Below are 22,259 nucleotides of genomic sequence, written 5' to 3'. Positions count from 1 at the left end.
TGTTGGGGGTGGTTTAATTACGCCGGCCGGAGAGCTCTCTCCCACTGGCATCGAGCGGCTGCCCGGGAGACCTTACAGCGGTACAGCTGTGCTGCTGTAAGGTCTGTATTGTAAACTTAGCCTTACTCGGTATGGCAGAAAGGGATCAGCAGCATCAGACATCTGTTGGGTGCCCTTGATACTGAAAGCCCTCAACTACCTATTGCCCTTCTGCCACGCTATGGCCCAGACTGTGACAGCGCAGCCAACTCTGCCTGTCCAAAAATCAGGATGCAGGCCTGCAAACAAACTCTGAGATTAGATTCAAACTAACAAATGTGGGGTTCTTTTTATTTGCCATCTGGTTTTGAAACCTTTAAGGAGAGCTACAAACTTTTTTTCTAAATATCTGAGATTCCCACGTAACTACCAGACTCCGGGAGCTGGGGCTCTAAGACAAACATCAGACATCACTAGACTCACCATCAGAGCTGGCAACACAGCTGCGAGTGGCCCATCTGCAGCTACATGGAGGGTGATGTAGTGATCAAGAAGGCTTCCCCTGCTCCTGCAGCTGCCTGGGGACTGCCCCACACCAGCTGGCCCTGAACTCTGCGGAGTGCTCATGTTTGCTCTTCTCCTGGGAGCATAATGCCGAAAGAACAGTGGGGAAGAGGTGGGGCCATAGTGGAGAGAAGGCGGGGCCATAAGTGGAGAGGAGGCTGGGTCATGGCTCCCCATTTTGCTGTCATAGAGTGTGAGTTTCACACAAACCATGACTAAGTCCTATGGCCATACCAGGCCACTCATTGCTGGTAGACCCAAGCACTGCCCAGCCTCACGGTGCCTGTTTGAATGTCACTTGAAATCCCCTCTAAACAGGTGATAGCTTCAATAGGCAGGGTGTGAAGTTCCCTGGACTCCAGTCTCCATGAGGAACAACCTGCACCCCACAGCTCTAACTTCCATGGAGTGTGTGGAGTAGATTATTGCTGCTTGCTATCCAACCTCTCTTTCCTGTGTCATCTTAAACACCCCTTCCCTCTCACATCCAGGGTCTTGCACACTTCCTTTCTCCAGGGTCCTGGCTGGCAGGATCCTGTGTCTTCCATTGGATGGGCAATTGGACCTTGGTGGGGTGCTCAGAAAAGTGTAGGGAAGGACTTTGGTGGTGTCACTTCCCACCCAGGCTCTGCTGTGGCTCATCTCCCAGAATCCCAATGGCATAATCTGCCAGATCAAACAGTCTCGCAACGCCTTTCCAGTCATCGGGAAATCTGCCTGCGCCGAGGGGTCGCGGCTTTAATTCACTACATGAGAAATGATGTACAGAACAAAGCCGATGGGGGCCCCAGGCCTTTCCCAGGGCCAGGAGGAAAGGGACGAGCTGCGGATTTTATTGAAACTGAAAAAGGCAAACTCCCCCCTCCCTCTTCCCAAACCCCAGCCACCAATAGGAATTCAAGGCTCCATGAAGAGAGTCCCTCTGAGCACAGGGCTGAACCGGAGGAGTGACAGGTGCCTCCTGATATGCCTAAATGAGAAGAGCCAATAGGAAGAGCCTGCTCAGCTTTTGTTGTCATCTGGCTTTGCTCGCAAAAGATGCGTTTGATTGACAGATGCATCAAGGTTCACAGTTTATTAGTTTTTGCAAAAGAGCCAGATCTGCCAATTTAGACAGGGGACTGACACAAAACTTTCCATCTAAATGGACTAATTTTACCACAGGGAATTCCCAGGCAGAGCGCGCCAAGGCAGGCGCAGTCCTGTTTTATTTTTTAACAAGGACTGAATGACAAATATAAACGACAGTTCGAGGCTGATGGAACATCAGCATTTGACACTTCACAGGGGAGCAGTGAAATAAACAATAGGCAGAGAAATTGAATTAGAATCAGCTGAGAGTCAGGGGTGCTAGAGGGAGAGAGATGGCCTGATCCTTCACAATCATTTACATCAGGCCAAAGTGAGTGCTAAGTCGGTGTAACACAGCTTTGTTAGCCGTTTGCATCCATTTGCATTGATGTACATGACTGCACAAAGATGCATGGCAGTGGAGACCCAAGCCTGAGGGCAGCTAATACCTCTCTCCCTGCTAATTCAGGTAATCCAGAGCTGCGTTATTGACAGAATCATCGAAGTTAAAGATGGCAAAGAACTACAGAATGGTTTAATTGATCTCCCTGCCAATGCTGGACTGTTCTTTACAGGACATTGTCTAGGTTTCTATCCACTCTTGTTCATTCTGCCATCTGCTAACTTTCGAGTGCTTGGTTTTACAGCCTAATTTTAATTTCATTTTTTGTATGGAACTTCATAGATCACAAAAATAAATAAAAAATCGCCATCATGTGCAAGTGTAACGGTCCTGCCCATAGGTCATCAGCCTAGGCCTTTCAGCTTAACAACAGAGCCATTACCACTTGAACTATAGGAATAACGCTGTTAGCTGATAGCAGTAGTAGGCTGTTATCCTCTTTGTGCACAAGCCACTTAGGGAGATGTGACTTACACACTTAGCCAGGGGTGTGATTTACACACAACTATTTGCTACACTAGCATGCTGGGAATTTGGATTCTTAGGTTTATTCCTTGTTCAGGGGTTGAGAGTGTGGGCTTGTCATCAGAACCCAGCCAGGGGACTGGAGGGATACTGTGATGTAGGACTCTTAGACAGAGCTGGGTGCATCACTGATTTTTATTTATTTTTTTTTTGGTTTCGTGGTCAAACCAAAATATCTAAAAACAATTTTTTTTATTTCACACAAAACAACAATTTTTCCTTTTTTTCTCACCAAAATAATAATAACTCTCTCCCAAAAAGGTATCGTTTCAGGCCGAACAAACATTTTGTTTCACATGAAACCAAATGTTTTGTTTTAAATATTTTTAAGCATTTTTGTTTGTAGTTAAATCTGGCTAAATTGAGAGGTGAAAAGTCACACCATCTCATTCAGAAAATGTCGAAACAAAATATTGTGACTTTTTCAGAATTTTCCCCCATTTTTTTCTCCAGCTGAAACTATTTGCCAAATTCAACTTGAATTCATGAACAATTTTACTCAACCCCAAACTGCATTTTTTTGTAGTGAAAAAACCCTCAGGGGATCATGGTGAATGCAGAAGGAACTCTGAGTGGACAGGAGAGTGGGAGAGGAAAGGGGCAGAAACACGGGGACCATGTGCATGGCAAAGTCATGTAGAATGTGAATGGACAATGTGAGTGGGACAGAAAACTGGGTGGGAGAAAGAAGGGGCCCACTGCAGGGAGAGGCAGAGCTGCTGAGGAGGGCCAAAGCATAGTGAGAGGAGCGGGGGATGGAGGGGGACAGACCGGCAAATCCCCCATCCCAGGGGTAAGGCTAGGGTAAGTGGAATGCCCTCTCTGCAGCCAGGGAGGAGGCTGCATTTATGTTTATGAATTTAACATTGAATCTGGAACTTGAAGGGACAAACACACCTCGGAAGGGTGGCTTCTCCTACAGACTCAAACATCAGTTGGCAGCAGGGAAAAAAAAGGATATTTTTGTTTTTAAAAACCACCCCAAGACCTCACGATTTTTCAGTCAGTCTCATGATTTGTGTGTGTGCCTGATTCATGCTTTTTCAATGTTTATGCTTGGCAACATTGCTCTTCCTTTCCCCTCCCACTGCAGTCCCCACTCTCCTCTTCCTCCCTGTCCCAGCACCTGGAAGCTCTAGGGAGGAGTGGCGGCAGGGAACTGATAAGCCAGCTACCACCAGCTTCCGTACTATCCCAACTTCTGGGTCTGTGGCCTTGTCAGCACTCAGGATATTATCCTAAGTCTTGTGAGATTTGGGGCACTTCCAGAAGCTCCAGCCCCTGCAGGCCTGCAATGACTTGAGCAGCTCAGCTTTCATTAAAAGAGAAGCAAGTTTCTGGCTCTCAAGATTTGGAGAAAAACTTGAAAATGTGCCCCAAGTGCTCCCAAAGGCTCCAAAACCAGAGGGCAAATAAATATTGGGTTCCTTTTAATATGCAGGTTTTTAAAAATCTCATGATTTTACCCAAGCTCATGATTTTCAGAGGGCCGGACTTGTGACTTTAAAATGATTGGGCTTGGCAATCCTGGATTTGACAAACTTCCCATGATGCATCACAGGAGGTGGGGGCAGCTCCTCTGTGCTGAATCATGGGAAGTTAATTGGCCAGACACTGCCCCCAGCTGCCATGCCAATGCAGTCTAGTTTTTGTTATTTACAAATCTGTGCAGTTTATTGTCCATGTCTCCATTAGCCTCTAGCTATTCCGTGAGTCTTCCCCTCACCTCCATATTTCCCCAGTATTTTACTCCGGATAAAAGGACTAATATGTAGACGCGTGAGCTGTTAATTAGCAGAATCATTCTTCTTTTCTTTAGAAGATGGGTACCATATTTGTTTTTCTTCCATCCTCCCCAGTCGCCATGGTTTTTCAGAACTGATTGCCAGTGGGACAGAATTCATTAGCTAACTCAATATCCTCAGATGCATACATCAGGACAAGTTGGCTGGGACCATACACACTCATGGATTCCAAGGGTTCTGTTACCTGCTCCTTATTCAAATCTCTTTTTATAGGGCCTTCGTCATGTCAAAATAGTTCCAGCCTCTTTTTCTTGTCCAAGTAGCTATAAAAAGGAATACATTGTTTCGGTCATTGTTGTGCAATCCCTTATTTCATTCCCTTCCTTGTTAAGGCTCAGATTCTGATGCCCTTACTCATATTGCATAGTATCTTCCCCTTGAGAATGGCCGTGGGCTGCAGTAGGATTAGTAGAGGATGGCAGAATCTGGTGCTTTCTACTATTTCTTTTTTCCAGGCTATAACAGCTCCTGAGACTGGATGTCTTTCTCAAACGATGTTGTAATTCAACCATGAATTAAAGGCCTAGAGGCCGGAATTAGAGTGAAATTTTCTGGCCTGTGCTACGCAGGAGATTAGACTAGACAAACAGATTGGCCTTAAAATTCTATGTAGCTATTATTAAAACAGAATGAAATTTGAAAAGCCATTTTCCTTTTCACCAGTGACACTGGTTGTTGATTCTTAGTCAGATACTCAGCTCTGACAGTGAATGTAGGTTGGTCAATTTCCTTTGTTTGTAATCAGGTTCACTTCCCAGTTCTCACACATCAGCCCATTGCTATCCTGGGGTACAGAGGTGCTGGAACAATTTGCATAGTGGGGGTGCTGAGAGCTATTGAACCAAACTGTAAAACCTGCATATGATGGAAGCCACTTCAAGCCGGGGGATGCAGCAGTACCCTCCGCGCCCCTAGTTCCTGCACCTATGCCTGGGCGGATTCCTAACACCTGCAGCTGTGCAGAGAAAGGTAGTTTCGCTTTGTAGAAGATATTGATATTTCAAAATTTGGTCTTGTTCTCATTTGGAACAAAACCCCAACATTTCAAAATTCTTTGTGAAAGGGACTGGTGGCTCTGGGCCTGCCTGCCTGCCTTGGGGAGCTGCCATGAACGCTGGCTGGAGGCACTGGGGTCTCTGGCTCTGAAGCAGTCCACCAAGTGGTTCTGTTGCAACTTCGTCAATTTCGACAAATTGGCATTCTCCGAAAGAAAAAATGTTCTGGAGAAAGCAAAATTTAATTTGAACCGTTTTGATTACAAAAACCAAATCCAAAACAATTTCATGGGAGCCTTTCTGTCCAGACTTCAGAGGAGCCTTGCTGCTTTACAGAAACTAGGGATCTGGTCCATTGATGTCAATGGAACTATGCAAATTTACATCTGCTGAGGATCTGGCCCGTTGATTTTGTGTAAAAACAGTTTAAAGAAGCATGAAAAATGTGGATGCAAACCTAGTTTGGCCAAATTGCGAGCACCTTGCTAGGGTTTCACTGGGCCTATACTAAGTTAAACTTCCTTGGACTTCATGTTGAGCAGACGCTTGAGGAAACATTGAGTAAACAGGTCAGGATATGGCCTGTTTACGGTGCTCCTTAAAATAACATGCAGCTATTTCTTATGCAGAGGATGAATACTAAGGCTGGTGACTGGGCTATTAATGATGTTGCATTAAGTTTTGTCCCTCAACTGACCAGGATGATTCAGAATAGAGAGGAGGGTGCAATAAAGAACCAGGTTACAGGGATTCCACTCATGGAAAGAAAGCATATGTCTGTTAGTATAGCAGAGTGGCAGGGGTCAGCTCTGACAGCTGTCAATCATCCTGCCTTCTGTTGAGGCTTTGCAAACTACACCCACTCTGTCCAATTACTTTGGTTGAGAATTGGGCCTAACTCCGGAAAGTTAAAATATGCCCGGAAGACACCTTGAACAAGTGATGCTAACCCCCAAATGAGACTACAAGGAGGCGGGAGAGGGGTGAAATGGGACTGGTGCCCTAGGTCACTGTAATGCAATGGCTAACCCAATGACATCTGGACTTCTTGGGAGACACCAAATGTAAGTGTATCATTGGGAGTCCATTGAGAGAGATCAGTGGAAGAGGGAGTTCCGCTGGCACTTCACAGGGCTGGGAAGCTGGGCTAGTGGAAGCTCACAGAGGTGGGACGCATTGCTAGAATGCATATGGTGCCTTCTATCAGGAGTGTGACAGTTAGAAGTAGTGGTGTTTATTGATTACAGGGTGCCTAAAGGTGTAGGTGCAGGGAATGTGACAATCCAGAAATCCTGGAGTGAATCTACTGGAAAGAGAGAAAGAGAAACAAGCCAGGAGCCACCAAGGTGACATACAAAAAAAAATTGTTTTTATTTCTCATGTGCGCGCACACACACACACACACACATACACACACACACACAAAAGAGAAGAGGAGGAAGAAGAAAGAAGAAAAGATTCAAACTGAATTGAAGCAATGAGGAAAAGCCAAGAATGGCTGCAACAGCCTAGAACAGATATGACCCTACGCCTGACAATGCCCTCCTCTCCCACCCAGCATCCTCCCAGTGGCCACCGCTAGTTCTGGTTCTGGTTTGATTGTGTTGTCAGTTCTTGATTTGTTATTTGATCCCTTTTTCCTGCCTTTCAAATCTTTGTCACCTTCCCAGACCTGAGCGAGGAGCACATTGCAGTAGCGTGGGTGGGTCCTACAGAAACCATCATCCAGTCGATCCCGAGCAGGACGGGTCTGGCTGTTGTTTCTTTCCCTAGGGGACTGCATATCCTTTGGGTGAAAAAAGTCTTTTTTTTTTCCAACAGTTCAGTAAAACAAGATTCCTTTGGGGGGGGAAATGTATCCAGAATAACATTCGCAAGGAGAGATGGATGCAAGGTTGTTTGGGTTTTGTTTGTTTAATATCCTCACATTCATGTTGGGATTAGTTCTGAAGCCTTGTTCTGTATTTGACTCAGCACTATTGATGGGTCAGAAAGCATGCAGACATGTCCCCTTTTCAGCACGCCGAGGTAAAAAACCCCACATTTACAGGTCATAAAAGGTGTCGCTTTAATAGAATTGTCCCTCCCCCATTGCCCCCACATCCCAGCAAGGCCGCTAAACAAGAGGTCAGTTAATGAGAGGACACAGGAATTCAGAGAACAGGCCTCAAGTGCCACCTGGTTCCAAATGCCACACTTCCTGTTCCTTCCAGCAAAGCACGTCATTTGCGACAGCTTGTGGGATTCTTTCCCCCGAAAAAAAAAAAGGGGGTTGTGCCACCTTTCTGCTTGGTCCGTTAGAAAAAGCAAACGTGGCGATGGAGCAAAGAATGAATGAAAAAGACAAGGAGAGCAAGGAAGAAGAGTAAAGAAAAGAACAAAAATAAAGAGGAGCGAGAGAGCGAAAGGGGAAAGGAAAAGGAGAGGGAAGTGCAGTGCAGTGGAAATCATTGCTATTGCTAATAATACTTTACACTTCTGTTGAGCTTTCTATCCAAGGACCTCAAAGCAGTTGGCGAATGTAACAAATTCAGCCTCACCCCACCTCTGTAAAGTAGGGAAGTATTATCATACTCATTTGACAGGCAGGGGACTGAGGTGCAGAGAGATGATGTGGCTTGACAATGTTTACCCAGAGCCAAGAAGAAAACTCAGGAGTCCTATCTCTGTCATCTTCTCTGACCACTGGAAACACCAATCCCCTCTCCAGAAGTGATGGTGGGCTAGAAATGAAGGCATAATGGAGGAAGAAATAAAGGGTGTTGAGGAGGGAGATAAAGAAAATAAATGAAAGGAGGGAGAGGAAAATAAAGGAGAGCGAGGGAAGGAAAGAAAGCAGAATGGAGGAGAGACGTGAAACACAGCGACAGATTTAGATGGATTTTGCATAGTGATTTTTTTCCTTCCAAACTTTATTTTTTGTTTGTTTTTTTGTTGTAATTTTTTTTTAAGAAAAATGAAAAAAAATCCACCTAAAATAAACTAAATCCCAGGCTCCTGGGGAAGGAGCCTTTCCACAATTTGGCTGTTCCCTCAGGTTCTGGGTTTGTGCTGTGCTTTATTGAACAGATAGTTTTGTTTTCAGTGAGCACAACAAGACTTGCACAGTACAGACAGCGCGTTCCTTATGTACAGGATGAGACGAGGCTGTTTTAATAACTACCATGATGAAGATGGAGATGAACTTATATACAAGAGGAATTGCCTTCACATTACACACATTATCTTCCTACAAAGCAGCAATTGTTTTTGCAAATAACATAATATTAAATAATTGGTAGAATTTCTGTGTTTCCTGTATAGTCCAATCTAATGGAATCTATATGAATATTGATGGTTTTCTTCTGCATAATATCACCACATAAATCCCCGTGTCAGCTATTAGACTTCAACTATAATACTGCTTTACAATGCATCCATTGACTGTAACTCAAAACAACCAACACAAGAAACTCTTTGGCAAATGTCATTCAGTACATTCGCATGGGGCTTTACGGGGGAGGTGATGGAAGAGGATAAGACTGCCTGGTCCTCTGCATATTACTTCTGTTTTCCTGATCAAACCCACTTGCTGTTCTTTTAAATTTTCCAGGCCAAATCAATGAGTGGGGGAAATCCCCTTGCATCAGTGGAGTTAAACCAACTATGAATTTGGCCCTCTGAGCATCAAATTAAGCCAGCCATGACTGAGCCAACCAAATCCTGCCTTCTCAGCCTATCTTGTCTCTGTGAAATGCCATCATAAGAGTGGACTTTTCTCAGCAGCTAGCTGCTTTGGAACAGGCTTCCTGAACTGCAGTTTGTCCAGTGTGAGGTGTGTCAGTCTCATGTTTTCTAGCCCCTTGGGTTATTCTAGTTGTCATGGTTGGGATTAGATACTTCTGGCCTTGACCGCATGCTAAGTGAAGCTGGATTTTGGACAAGGAGAACAAAGGTACTATTGAGAGAATCAAATGGGGACATCACGGCTTATGGCCCAGCATTTATCTAGTATGTGGGGAACAAACCGAGGGGATGATGAGGGTGAGTTTTTTAAAATGATTAACCATTGTCTCTTTTTTCATTTGAGATAGACTGAGACAATAGGCAAAATTCTTGACCCAGTCACATTGACATAAATCTGGATAAATTCCAATAACCATTGACTTCAGTGGGTTCACAGTAATGAATCTGGAGCAACGCCATTGACTTAGTGGGAGTGGAATAACTCTATTGACTTCACTGGAATTACTCAAGATTTACCAGAACAGATTTTAGGCCCTTATCTTCTGTGTAAACAAAAACACTACCTCTTAGCATTCTGGGCCATCCCATTGCAGAAAACGCATCCATATAGTCAGCCTGAGATGTGCAAGTGCTGAAAAGAGCTCTGGGTGAGTGGGGTCTTTGGGACCATTACAGCCAGTTGCTGATGATGGACTTTTCTTGCCTTCAGGCTAACCCTGGAGACAAAGCTGAGTCCATGCGCACATTTCATTCAGGGGCTGGGAACCATGGGCTTTATACAAATGCTAGTTTCAGAAATTGCTCCATGGTTCACATTTCCACCCTCAATGGGTTGACTTTATCTTGCCTTTATTCATGGACAGTGGCCCACTCATCTTATCCCAATCCTCTCTAAACCAGCAATGAGAATCTACCTCTTGCTGCCCATGAAACCGGCTCTAGCCTTCATGTTTTCTTTGACTAGTTTTTGGGAGTGTCAGTCCAAAGAACAGGAGCAGCTGAAGTTGCCAGCAATACAGGAGTAATAAGCATTTCCACTGACAATCAGCCTTTCGAAAAACAGTGCTTGGGAATCACTGGGGAACCAAAGAGAGCAGAGAATCACAACAGAATCATTACAAGAGCATTCAGAAATCAGGGAGTGAATATTACGGTGTGAAATATAGGATTGAGGGTGCAAGGACGAGAGTATAGGGGATAGATGTTAGGGTGCACAACACAGATAACTAAGCATAGGGATTAGGGTAAAGGGACCGTGGGAGTGGGATAGGGCATAGATAGCAAGGCTGTAGGGGCTTGGGAATGGAGAGTAGAACATGTAATGGGGCTGTAGGGATTAAGGTGTAGGTATTCGGGGACTGGTGTAGAGCACAGGTATTAAGGTGTGGGAGTTAAGATGTCAGGCTGACTGAGGCAGGTATGGGTGAAGGGAGTAGGTGCAAGGTTAAGCACATGGGAACCAAGTGGTAGGGAACCAAGCAACAATCCCAGCCAATTCTGAATTTGTCTGTCTCAGATCTGCTGGCTGAAGGGAGATCTAATGGACCTGCATGAAACCCCATACATTCCTTTCTACCACAAGCACAGTTAGAGCAAGAGACTGGGTTTGTTTTCTTTGTTTGATGACAATGGACACAGAAAAAGCTGACTTCCCAGGGGGTGCGTTTAGTTGGCTGGTTTGTTTGGTAATTTTTTTTTTGCCAGATGTGAATTGTCCACACTGCTCCCCAGAGAATGGGATTGGGATTAGGAAAAGAGGAGGTGATGGGGCAGAGCTGGCTTCCAATCCTCTCCACCATCACATTCTAGTGCAAAACAGAAAGGAAATGAAACCCAAGAGTGAATGGGGAGCATCAAACATCAGCGGAACTTGTGTGCCATTCGGGCGAGGGGATTTGGGTTTATTTTTGTAGGGTTTTTTTTATTTTGTTTTTTTGTTGATTTTCTTTTTTTTTTTTTTAGAAAACTGGGGATTTGTTCATTTTTTTCCTTTTTACAGACCTTCATGACAAAGCATAAAAACACAGTTATATTTATATATCTATTTATATATTTCTTCATTTCATCGGTCGGTTGGTTGATGTCGCTCCATCCTCCTGTCTGAGCTGATTGTGTGTCACAGAAATCATGTTTGTGTGTGTTTCAACCCAACTCCGCCCTGTGAGGTCACAACATGCCGGGTGTGGCCTTCAAACAGAACCTTGAAGGAAGCCAAGGCATGAAGGGAAGAGTGGGGATGGAGCACACAGAGAGACCCGGGGGGCGGGAGGAAATGGAGAATGTTACGCTTGGGCCTTTCCTTCACTGCCAGATGGGTTGCCTCATCCCCATGCTAGCCAGACCATTCCCTCAGGCCTCTGAAACAGGCTTGTCGGTTAGCCTTTGGAAGCTTCCACCACGGAAGAAAGTTTCTCGAGGGAACAATTTGTTGCAGGTGGCTTCCTCCCCGCTTCACCCTGCCTCTACCACTCCCTGGAGAACAGGGTCCTGTATAAACAAGGGTTGCGGGTTGCATTGCTTGAATTCCCCTCAGTCTTCAAAATCAGGGAGGCCTTGCATGGCTGAACTGTGCCTGGGATTGTTTGAAGGACTACAGCAGCGGGTGAGCTGGCCACAGGCCTTTCCGGTTGTCCATGGAAGTAGTTAGGTTGGGGCGAGGGACAGAGTGCAGGGGACGCGTATTTCTCAGTCTGATGTCACGAGAGCTCCGATCCAACACGTTCTGCGGGGAAGGGGAGGGATAGCTGGGCGTGGAGGGGGACGGAGAAGTTCTCTTCACTCTTCCCAGGGATGGAGAAAGTTGATCAGACAGGTACAATATGAAGGCCTAAGCTGTCGCCCTGCAGTTTCATGTGGTTTCCATGGTAACTAGTGGCGGTCATAGGCAGCGGCAGCAGTGGGAGGTGCAGCGCCTCGGGATGTGGCACTATAATAATAAGGGGAACCTGAAAGTTAACACAGGAGAAGAATGGACTGGTTGAAAGGACAAACAGTAAAAAAATAAAAATTAAAAAAAAAGAAGAAAAGAAAATGAAACAAAAGAAAAGAACAAAAGGAGAAGGACCAAAGGAAAGACCTGTGGCCAGGAGCAGGTGGGCCAACACTCCCACCCACCTGCTGTATTTCTCTGAAGATACATTGCCACACATCATGCTCCCAGCAGAGCTGGTCTCTCCGGGGCTGGGAAATCCTTGTTCCTGTAGACTAGCGGTTCCCATGCTATGGGCCCCGCCCCCACTTGGGGTTATGCCATCAGCAGGTGAGACTGCGATCCCAATTGAATATGATAATGCCTCTGCCAAATGGCGCCCTCTGCTTGATCTTGCAAGCACACCTATTTCTGCTGGGGCCCTGTGGAGGCCCTGCAGAATGAGCACCTAGCCTTGGATTCTTTGGTTGCTTTGCTGCTGTCTGGCATTGCAGGAATCAATAAGTCTCCAAATGGGGGTGTAAAGGCAAAACATTTGGGACCTGTTGCTGTTGCCCTTCTGCAGAGGGGCTCAGAGGTCAGTGTGTGAGCATCACTCTGGCAGCACCCCGTACCTAAGCTGCAGCAATTCATCTGCAGTAGGCCTCTAGGGGTTGGATTGACTGAACAGATGTGATATGGAGCTGTGAGCCATCTCCAAACGCAGCTGGGGGAGAAACAAAACAATTGTCCTTTGTTTCATTGCTTGGGATTTTGGTCACACTTGGAACAGAAGCCCTCCGGGTGGTTATTGGATGGGAGTTAAATAGTGATTGATTATTAAAATCACATTTGTTGAGGTTTAACAACACTGGAATAAAATGTGTATCTATTACCCAGACCTAATCTGGAATGGACTGTGGGTGCAAGCCATGGAGAAAGGAGAACCTCAAATGGATTTCTGACCCCATCTGAAGTAGAGTTTTGGAGCAGCCTCAGGCTGGAGAAAAAATAGATGTCATGAAAATACCCACTGAGAGGCCAGACTGGAAAGTGAGGGAAAAGACCTTTAGCCTGGCCAGATACTTGCAGACCATTTCAGAAAACAAACGAACAAACAAAGAAAAGAAAACAAAGAGACGCACAGAAGGAGCGCGAGGTGGGTGTGTGTGTGTGTAGGCAGGCAGGTACTCACTTAGTAACGCTGGGTTGCTGAATCGCCAGGCCTCATTGTAGGTCGTGTACTGAGGGTGACTGTAAGGGTTCCCCGAGAACTCGCTCCCTGCAAGGAATAAAATAGGAAATGAAACACAGTGGGAAAGACATGTCTCTACCCTTCCCCCAAGCTGGTGCTTAGGTCCGTCTGACCCAAGCCATACCAGTTTATGTAGTTTCTTCACCCACCTGGAAGTGCAATTTAAGGATATACAATTCTTTAATGTTCAGTGCAATGCTGTCGAGCCTGGACAGTCAAAAAGCATGAGTCATGCCCTCAAAATCACAAGATCTTTCTAAAATGTTTAAAATATTGGTTTCTTTTTCTTTGCCACCTGGTTTCCAGATCTGCAGGTGCACTGGGGAGTCATATTTTCAAGCTTTGCTCTGCAACCATGAGGAACTTGCTTTTTTTTTTTAAATGAAAGCCAAGAGCCACACCTAATCCCATGACTCCAGGAGCCGGGCCTTTAAAAGAAACACCAAATATTGCAAGACTCATGATAAAACCATAGGAACTGGCAACACTGCCAATAGTAACTCGCATTGGTCAGTTTTGTTCTTAATAGGATGCTGGGGATTGTGAAATGGGGAAGTTTGTGAAGGAGGAAATCATGGGTGGTGATCATCAGAAGCACTTCACAGAGAGGTGAGGGGAAATGCTATACATGAACTTCAGAGTGGAATATGCATGCACAGCCCTTTCTTTCCTCCCCTCTCCATAGCATCATCCAAGCCACAAGAGTGGCTCGGATGTGATGGGCGCCCCATTGATATTCTCTCAATGACTCTCTCAAGTACATAAAAGGTTATTACAAAGAGGAGAGAGAAGAGTTGTTCTTCTTAACCTCTGAGGATAGAACAAGAAGCAATGAGCTTAAATTGCAGCAAGGGAGGTTTAGGTTGCACATTAGGAAAAACTTCCTAACTGTCAGCGTGCTTAAGCACTGGAATAAATTGTCTAGGGAGGTTGTGGAATCTCCATCATTGGAGATTTTTAAGAGCACGTTAGACAAACGCCTGTCAGGAATTTTCTAGATAATACTTAGTCCTGCCATGAGTGCTGGGCACTGGACTAGATGACCTCTCAAGGTCCATTCCAGTCCTATGATTCTATGACTTCCATACAAAACTTGCTCAGGTTACAAGTCAAAAGGTGATTTTTCCAATTGCTAATGCAATGGACGCTGCTTGGGTTTGAAAGGTGAACTGGGTTCTTTCTGCCTCTGGGTTCTCTTTGTCTCTTCATCTTTGCCTAAGATGGGCCCAAACCAACATGACTATGAACTCTGTGAAATGCTAGAAATCTGGACCAGGATCCAAATTTTGCAGCTTTGCCTCAGAAGAGCACTCAGTGCACCTTCCATAGCTATATGGGCTCTTCAGAGCTCATGAATTTGCAACTTGGAAGATATGACTGGAATACATATGTTGAAGTCAGACTGGGTGATCATAATGGTGCCTTCTGATCTTAAAATCTATGAATCTGTTGAGTAAGGAGATGGCATTTTAAAATAGATACTTGTCTGATCATCACCTCTCTTTAATGAAACTGCAGGCAGGCTGGGAAAGAGCAATGTAATGCACTCAAATGACACTAAACATAGGTCTGAACTTTGACAGTGGGAAAAGAACAAAGCGGCCATGGTGCCTGGTCTGTACAGTCTGATAATAACTTGCCAGCTATTCTCTGTAGAGACCAGAGTCCTTGGTAGAGAAACAATCAGTTACAAAGCATCCAGGCCTTCTAATAGAGATCTAATAGCATGGAGGTTAAAGGCAATAAAGCAAAGTACATGGAATGTCTTGGACACAATTATCAAAGAGATTTCAATTGATTATTCTCTAATCTCTGCCAGTGCTTCCTTCTCAGGAGCATTAGAGCCAATGGGCCATATTCTCTGCTGGTGGAAACTGAGTCCATGGAGTCAACACAGCTACAATGATTTACCCTTGATAAGGTTCTATTGGGTTTTCTAAGCAATTCAGAATAATAGCATAAAGTAGTCACCATAAAAAGGTCAACTTTTGTCAAGAGCTACACCCCTCTTCCATCCTCCCCTCTCTGGGATCTGAGGTACTGCAGTTACAGTAGTTCTTACTTTGAGGGCTTGTCTGCACTTGAAATGCTACAGCTGTATTGTTGTAGCTCTTCAGTGTAGACACTACCTACGCCGATGGGAGGGGCTTTCCCATCAATATAGGTAATCCACCTCCTGGAGGTGTGATAGCTAAGTCAATGGAAGAATTCTTCCATCAACCTAGTGCTGTCTACATGGGGACTTAGGTCGGCTTAACAGTGCTGCTCAGGGAGGTGAATTTTCACACTTGACTGATGTAGTTAAAATGCCCTAATTTTCTAGTGTAGACCAGGCCTGAATATAGGGAAATAGTTCAGATTCTCAGATTCTACCAAGTGGGAGCTGTTGGCAAATATTGACTTTATAATGGCAACTACTGAGTGTGCTTCCAACCCAGAAACATCCAGCCCTGGAAACCCTGATGGATAGATGGGGGATAGTCACAACATCCCTGCTAGAGAGAACATGGGATGCCATGGGGGGCAGGCAGAGGGAGACTACACAGAGGCAGAGTACCAAGCATGGCCCTGCTGTAACACTACTGAAGTGAGCTGCTCAGCAGAGTAGTACCAGGGAGAAACCTAGCCCAGAGAGAAGGAAAAGGCCAGCCAGATGGGCATTTCTGCTCTGAGCTGGTTGATATAGCATAGCCCATGTCTCAGTATGGCTGCAGGGGAGAGCAAAATTCTGATATTTCAAGGCCTCTCTCTCTCTCTCTCTCTCTTCTCTGTTGTCATCCTAAACTGTTACTGTGTTCCTGAACCACAGGTTAAGTAGTGGAGAAAGAGCCCCACTCTGGTGCAGCCATGGGGAGCTGGGGAGGATGGAGGGCAGTCACTGGAAACGGTGTTTATTGACGAGGAGTGAAAGCATGCATGCAGCAGGATAATGAGCTTTTGAGCTCAACTGTGACCAAGAAGAACTGAGCTATTGCCTTTCCTGATCGCTAATGAAACAAGTGTAATTTCCTCATCAGCATTGGATTCTGTTTAATGCTCCCCCCGTTGTTGCTACCAGCCCTCTGCAGGCTCCATGCTGCTCTCTCTAAACCCCTTCTCCTTTTGGAGAGTCCTCCAGAGGGTTTGCAGAGCGACTCCAACAGGCAAAGGGATTGAGGCTGGGGCTGACGGCTTCTCTAAGACAGAGGGGGAAGGGAGACAGGGATGGAAGGTGTCCTGTCACTTGAGCACAAGCCTCCCAAGCCTGGAACATGCACAGATCCAGCATAACATTAAAGTAATGTCTGATTAATCCTCCTTTGACTGACCAATTCCTGCCCTTTGCAGGAAGATGCACTCAGTGACCTAGTAGCTTCCATCCATCTCTAGAGCCAGTGAGCCTAAGTTGCAGCTGTGAAATGTGTGCAAACAGGTGACTGTGAATGCAGGACATATCTTAAGGCAGCATCTGCATGAGCCAAAGGGATACGTGCACCCCAGATTACCCATTTTGCACATGCCTGTGTGTCTTTAAGGGGGACAAACTCCCTTCTGTTATACCAATGCAAACCCATGGATGTCAGCAGGGTTTTACTGAGCTAACAGAGATACATTTGGCTAGAGCTGGTCAAAAATTTTTAGATGGAAAAGTTTTCCTTCTCAAAATGCTGCTTCAACTAATTTGAAATATTTCACAGGAATGTGTAGATTTCAATGAAATTTTCAACAGACAAGCTTCACAATGATTCAAAATTGAGTATTTCGTTTAGACTTGATTGTTTTGTTTCAACTTTCTCATTTCATCTTAACTTTCTTCTTTTGTTTTATTTTGCTTTGACATATATTATTGAAACTAAGCATTTTGATATTATCAAAATGTTTTGTTTCAATGTTACTGCATCAAAATATTTTGGAATATTTTGTTCCACCAAATATTTCAATATTATGATTTTTTGTCCCAATTTGAGATAATTTTTTTTAAAATGTTGGAATTTTCTGCAGGATAGAAATTCCATGTGTGTCCCTTTGGATCCTGAATGAAATCCACTGAATCTGAACCTTTCTTCACAGAAGTCTGTGTTGTCTCTTATGATTCATTTCTAAGTTTAGGCCATACATCTGCACTTCATGTTCAACCACAGAATCACATCTATGCTCTGACATCTGCATCATGGCAGCTTAACACAGGAAACAATAAATCAGGGAGGACCCAAAGAGGCTCCAGTGGTGAGGACCTAGCCTCAAGATCCCTGCAGTGGAGTGTATGTTCAAAGCAACTGAAAGATGCAGCTCTCTGGCATTTCGGCACATTTGATTACATACCAGGAAGATGTTCTCCGATTGGTCAGCAGGGAACCTTCTCTTGCACACTGCCTGTTTCTGATACACTTAAAGAGTTCCTGCTATTTGTATCTAAGTCTCTGGATGTTTGCACTTCACATTCCCCATTAGGCCTATCAGCATCTATCTTATGTTCTATGGAACACAGTTATGTTGGCTCCAGTTGGCCTGGGATACAGGAATTGCCAGACCAGTGGTCCATCCATCCAGTCCAGTATCCTGTGACTGAAAGTGGCCAGCACCTGGCACTTCATAGGGAGGCATGTCCAAGTAGGTCCCAGGAAAAATTTCTTCCTAACCTCAGATTGGCTTAAGCCCCAACATGGTTGGATTTTCATTTTCAGAAGGACACCTATTTGGCTTGAATAATTTCCGATGAAGTGAGTTGTAGCTCACGAAAGCTTATGCTCAAATAAATTTGTTAGTCTCTAAGGTGCCACAAGTCCTTTTCTTTTTGTGGATACAGACTAAAACGGCTGCGACTCTGAAACCTGTTCTTACACATTGTAATTTAACTAGCCTGTTTTTTTTCCCTTACCTTCCTGCTTCCATTCTTTGTTTGGGTGTCTGCATGCTCTGGGTGTCAACTCTGTTGTCATATGAATAAGCTGAATTCCCTTACCCTTGACTTAAGGGTCTCTCTGACTAGCTTCCTCACTGTTGTCAAATGCACATTTTCTAAAGTGGACTGTCCCAGCCTAGTTTTTGGTATGATCTCTGCCATGGAGATGATGAACTTCATTATGCAGTAGTCACTAGTATCGAGTGCCTCAAGGAGAATTACTTCTTAAATAGACTCCTGTGGGTTACTAAGCCTATGTCTACACTGCAAAAAGAGGTGTGTTCTTAATTTGGGTTAAAATAGTAGAGAAGGTATGGCAACACTGCTTTAAGCATAAACTGATTATAAGCTTTAAATATGTGGTTACCTGAATTCACCCATTATGACTGGTTTTTGACTGCTATACATCATTTTTGTGTTCCCCTCGCTCTCAAACCAGCTGGGGGCCAAGCCAGCCCTTGGCACAACTTAGAGCAGGTTTGGGGTTGTTCTAAATGATGCTGGCTCTGAACCACTTGGAGATTTCAACACACAGATAGCTGGCGGGGCAAACTTTGCAGCCTCTCTGCACTGCTGGAGTGGTGCAAACGGGCTGGAGTGGTGCAAAAGGGCAGGAGTGGTGCAAGGAGTGGGAGCCAGAATCTGACCCTATCACTTTTCCTGATCCTATAATCTTACAAGTATATCCCCAGTTATCTTAGAGCTGTAGGCGGGTGGGTAGTTTGTTAGCCCTGGGCAGAGAACACTACTACTACTAGCCAGTACCTCTAGGGATATAATCAGGGATTAGTCAATTAAGAATATTAGAACTCAGACCTGCACACATTTATCGACAGTGATAGTGCTCACTGTTGTGAGTAGCCCCAGTGACTAGCAGTATGCTCAATAAGGTTTACCAGATCAGTCCGTTAGCTAGCTATTCCTGGGGTCTGGGCAATGGCTAGTTGGCCTTTCTGTGAGCAGCAGGCAGTACAAGTTAGGCATGCATGTGCTGAGTGAAAATATTTATCCCTAGCCAATGGGTAGCAGAGAGCCATTTGTCTCTTGGATGCATGGAGCAGGTAGCTAGAAATCCTTATTCTGTGGGTAGTGGCTGTGGATAAGAGCAGGCAGTCTGTGGGTGGCTGGTTAGCCCTTGGGTTGTTACAATAAGTAGTTTTCCTTGAACTGTGCAACTTATTCTTGGTATGTGGGCAATGGGTTCTTAGTGAGTCTAGGCTGTAGCACTGTAGCCACCCATGGCTGTAGATATTAAGTTACCATTGGCATCTGGTTCTTAGCTGTCCTGGGCTTGGAAAAAGATAGCTTGTTACCGTAGGCAGTGGGTAGTTAATTATTATGAGCCATGAATAGTGGATAATAATTTACATGGACAGTTGGAAGTTAACTATGATTGTTAATGAATACTAAGATTAATTAATTACCATAGGTTATAGATAGCTAGTTGCCCTTAGCTGTGATTAATCAGTTTTCATGGGCAGTGGGTAGTGCATTATGTTTGACTGTGAGTCATGGGTAGCAGGCAGGACTTTAAGGGCAGCAGAGACACTGATGGGAAGGGACTTAGAGCGTTAGCAGAACACTCCATTGCCTGAGCAGAATGATCAAGGCCTATACACTGGCTAAGCACAACACAAATGCTTTTGGCATTGACTTACCAGGTACCATTCCTGCGAGAGTTGAGGTTGGGTAGCTGCCCTGTCCAGTCGGTGGGACATGGGGTGGGTAACCGGGCAAGGTGGTGCTTGCCATGTCACGACCTGGAGAGAGAAGGAAGTGGGGACAGAGGATGAGCAGTGACTTGAACTGAGATCCTTCAGCACAGAACTGGTGGCTCCTTTGTCCACACCAAGTGGTCAGGAGCCTCTTGGGCAAACCACTCTGCCTGGGACCTCTGACTTTCCTTTTCATTGGAAAATTTTGTTTTGGAGATCTTGATGCTTTTGAGTCCAAGCTGCAAAGAGGGCACTGAAAAGGAGCCTCTTCAAGGCTCAGAGTTATTCATTTCATCCCACAGTACACACTGAAGCTCTTGGGCAGCTTGGATCTATTTCACCTAATCAAAGCAAATCTAAGCTGCACAGGAAGTTCTACCTCATTCATCACTGGAGTAGCTGAGCTCCTGCATGTGGTGCAGGCAGAGATAGGTGGCATGGTCCAGTGCCTAGAGCTATCAGGAGACCTGTCTTCCATTCCTAGCTCTGCCACTGTGCATCCTTGGGCAAGTCACTTCACTTCTCTGTGTCTCTGTTTCCCCTCCCACTATTTGTCCGTCTAGGCTGTAAGCTCTTTGGGGCAGGGACCATCTCTTCCCACACATGCACAATACCAAGCACAATGGGGCCCCTCTAGGTGCTGCTGTCATACAAATAAAAAATAGGACCTGAGGTTTTAATTTGATTCCCTCTTTACTTCTGTCACAGATACAAGTTTTCACTGGTTCTTTTGCAAGCTCCAGAGTCAGGTCACCTTCCCCACCAGGGGATGGGTGCAGGAGGAGAGGGGCATAGGCCAGTAGATCATAGAGGTTTATTTTTCACCACTGAGTAAGTGCAGCTGTAGGGTCCTTGCTTGCTGCCAGAGGCATGTCCTCATTGGGTTCGCCTGAAAGCAGGCCAGCGAGAAGGGCATTTTGCTGTGAGTGCTCATTGCATTTAAATGAACTAAAATCATCTCAGAAGCTGCTGGGAATTTCAAGCCAAAACGAAAATAAAAATCCCTCTAAATAAATTAAGACAATCCTTTCCCCACAGCTGCTGGGATCTTCCCAGCTCAACCTCCTATGCTACCTACTGAGCCCTCAGCCCACACCAGCCCTCTAGATTCCTATGCTGAGCTGTAGCTTGCCATGGAGTTTGTGCCATTGGCTGCTGCCTTGTTAAATCCATTCTCTGTTCTGTTTGGAGACCTGGGTCCCAATTCTTCTTCATCTGTGCCAATGTAAATCAGGACCAGTAACCCCCTGGAAGTCAACATAGTAGCACTGGTGTAAGTAAATGTAAGGAAAACCAGGCCCACTGTTTCAGCTCAGTTTATGGGACAAATGAAATCTGTGGACTGGGTCCTGGAACCAGCCTTACACCTGGCACTCAGAGTAAATGAACCCTACTTCCCAGCAGAGGGTGGTTCTCTCTAGGGTGTGGTGGGTAGAATCAGTGTCACAGCTTTTGGGTTTTGATTAGTGATTGGTGAACCAGACTGGTTAAAATAAGAAGAAATGCAAGCCTTGGTCTGTCCCTTGAGAGAGTCCTCACCCATTGCCATCTCGCCTCACCCTTGATTGTGGGAATTGGTGTGTTGGTTCTGCTGCATTCTGTCCATCATGCCATTCTATTCTCTTCTATTCTATAGGTTCTTATCCCACCCTCATCACGGTGGTATCCTAGTGATTTCCAGTTATGCATTATGACGAGATAACTGGCTCTGTGGATGAGGGGAAAGCAGTGGATGTGTTGTTCCTTGACTTTAGCAAAGCTTTAGACATGGTCTCCCACAGTATTCTTGCCAGCAAGTTAAAGAAGTATGGGCTGGATGAATGGACTATAAGGTAGATAGAAAGTTGGCTAGATTGTTGGGCTCAACGGGTAGTGATCAATGGCTCCATGTCTAGTTGGCAGCCGGTATCAAGTGGAGTGCCCCAAGGGTCGGTCCTCGGGCCGGTTTTGTTCAATATCTTCATAAATGATCTGGAGGATGGTGTGGATTGCACCCTCAGCAAGTTTGCAGATGACACTAAACTGGGAGGAGAGGTAGATACGCTGGAGGGTAGGGAGAGGATACAGAGGGACCTAAACAAATTAGAGGATTTGGCCAAAAGAAATCTGATGAGGTTCAACAAGGACAAGTGCAGAGTCCTGCACTTAGGACGGAAGAATCCCACGCACCGCTACAGACTAGGGACCGAATGGCTAGGCAGCAGTTCTGCAGAAAAGGACCTTGGGGTTACAGTGGACGAGACGCTGGATATGAGTCAACAGTATGCCGTTGTTGCCAAGAAGGCCAATGTCATTTTGGGATGTATAAGTAGGGGCATTGCCAGCAGATCGAGGGACGTGATCTTTCCCCTCTATTTGACATTGGTGAGGCCTCATCTGGAGTACTGTGTCCAATTTTGGGCCCTAAACTACAAGAAGGATGTGGAAAAAT

General features: G+C 45.3%; 1 protein-coding gene across 6 annotated transcripts in view; it reads right to left on the bottom strand.

Moving 5' to 3' along the window:
* Nucleotides 1-8,315: 8,315 nt before the first annotated feature.
* PAX2 (paired box 2) overlaps nt 8,316-22,259 on the bottom strand; it is a 115,495-nt gene continuing 101,551 nt past the window's right edge. For 4 of the 6 annotated variants that reach the window (XM_043518890.1, XM_043518891.1, XM_043518889.1 and 1 more), the window contains exons 8-10: nt 19,772-19,873; nt 13,172-13,258; nt 8,316-11,994 (exon numbers count right to left, since the gene is read on the bottom strand). In XM_043518890.1, coding sequence (XP_043374825.1) covers nt 11,873-11,994; nt 13,172-13,258; nt 19,772-19,873 — 311 coding nt within the window. In that variant the 3' untranslated portion in view covers nt 8,316-11,872. Of the gene's footprint in view, nt 12,014-13,171; nt 13,259-19,771; nt 19,874-22,259 lie in introns of all 6 variants that reach the window. The other 2 variants (XM_038409835.2, XM_043518892.1) reach the window with 1 other exon arrangement.

Source organism: Dermochelys coriacea, chromosome 7 (assembly GCF_009764565.3).
Source record: "Dermochelys coriacea isolate rDerCor1 chromosome 7, rDerCor1.pri.v4, whole genome shotgun sequence".
In the NCBI taxonomy this organism is placed as follows: domain Eukaryota; kingdom Metazoa; phylum Chordata; order Testudines; family Dermochelyidae; genus Dermochelys; species Dermochelys coriacea.
This window is presented reverse-complemented; position numbering and strand designations above follow the sequence as displayed.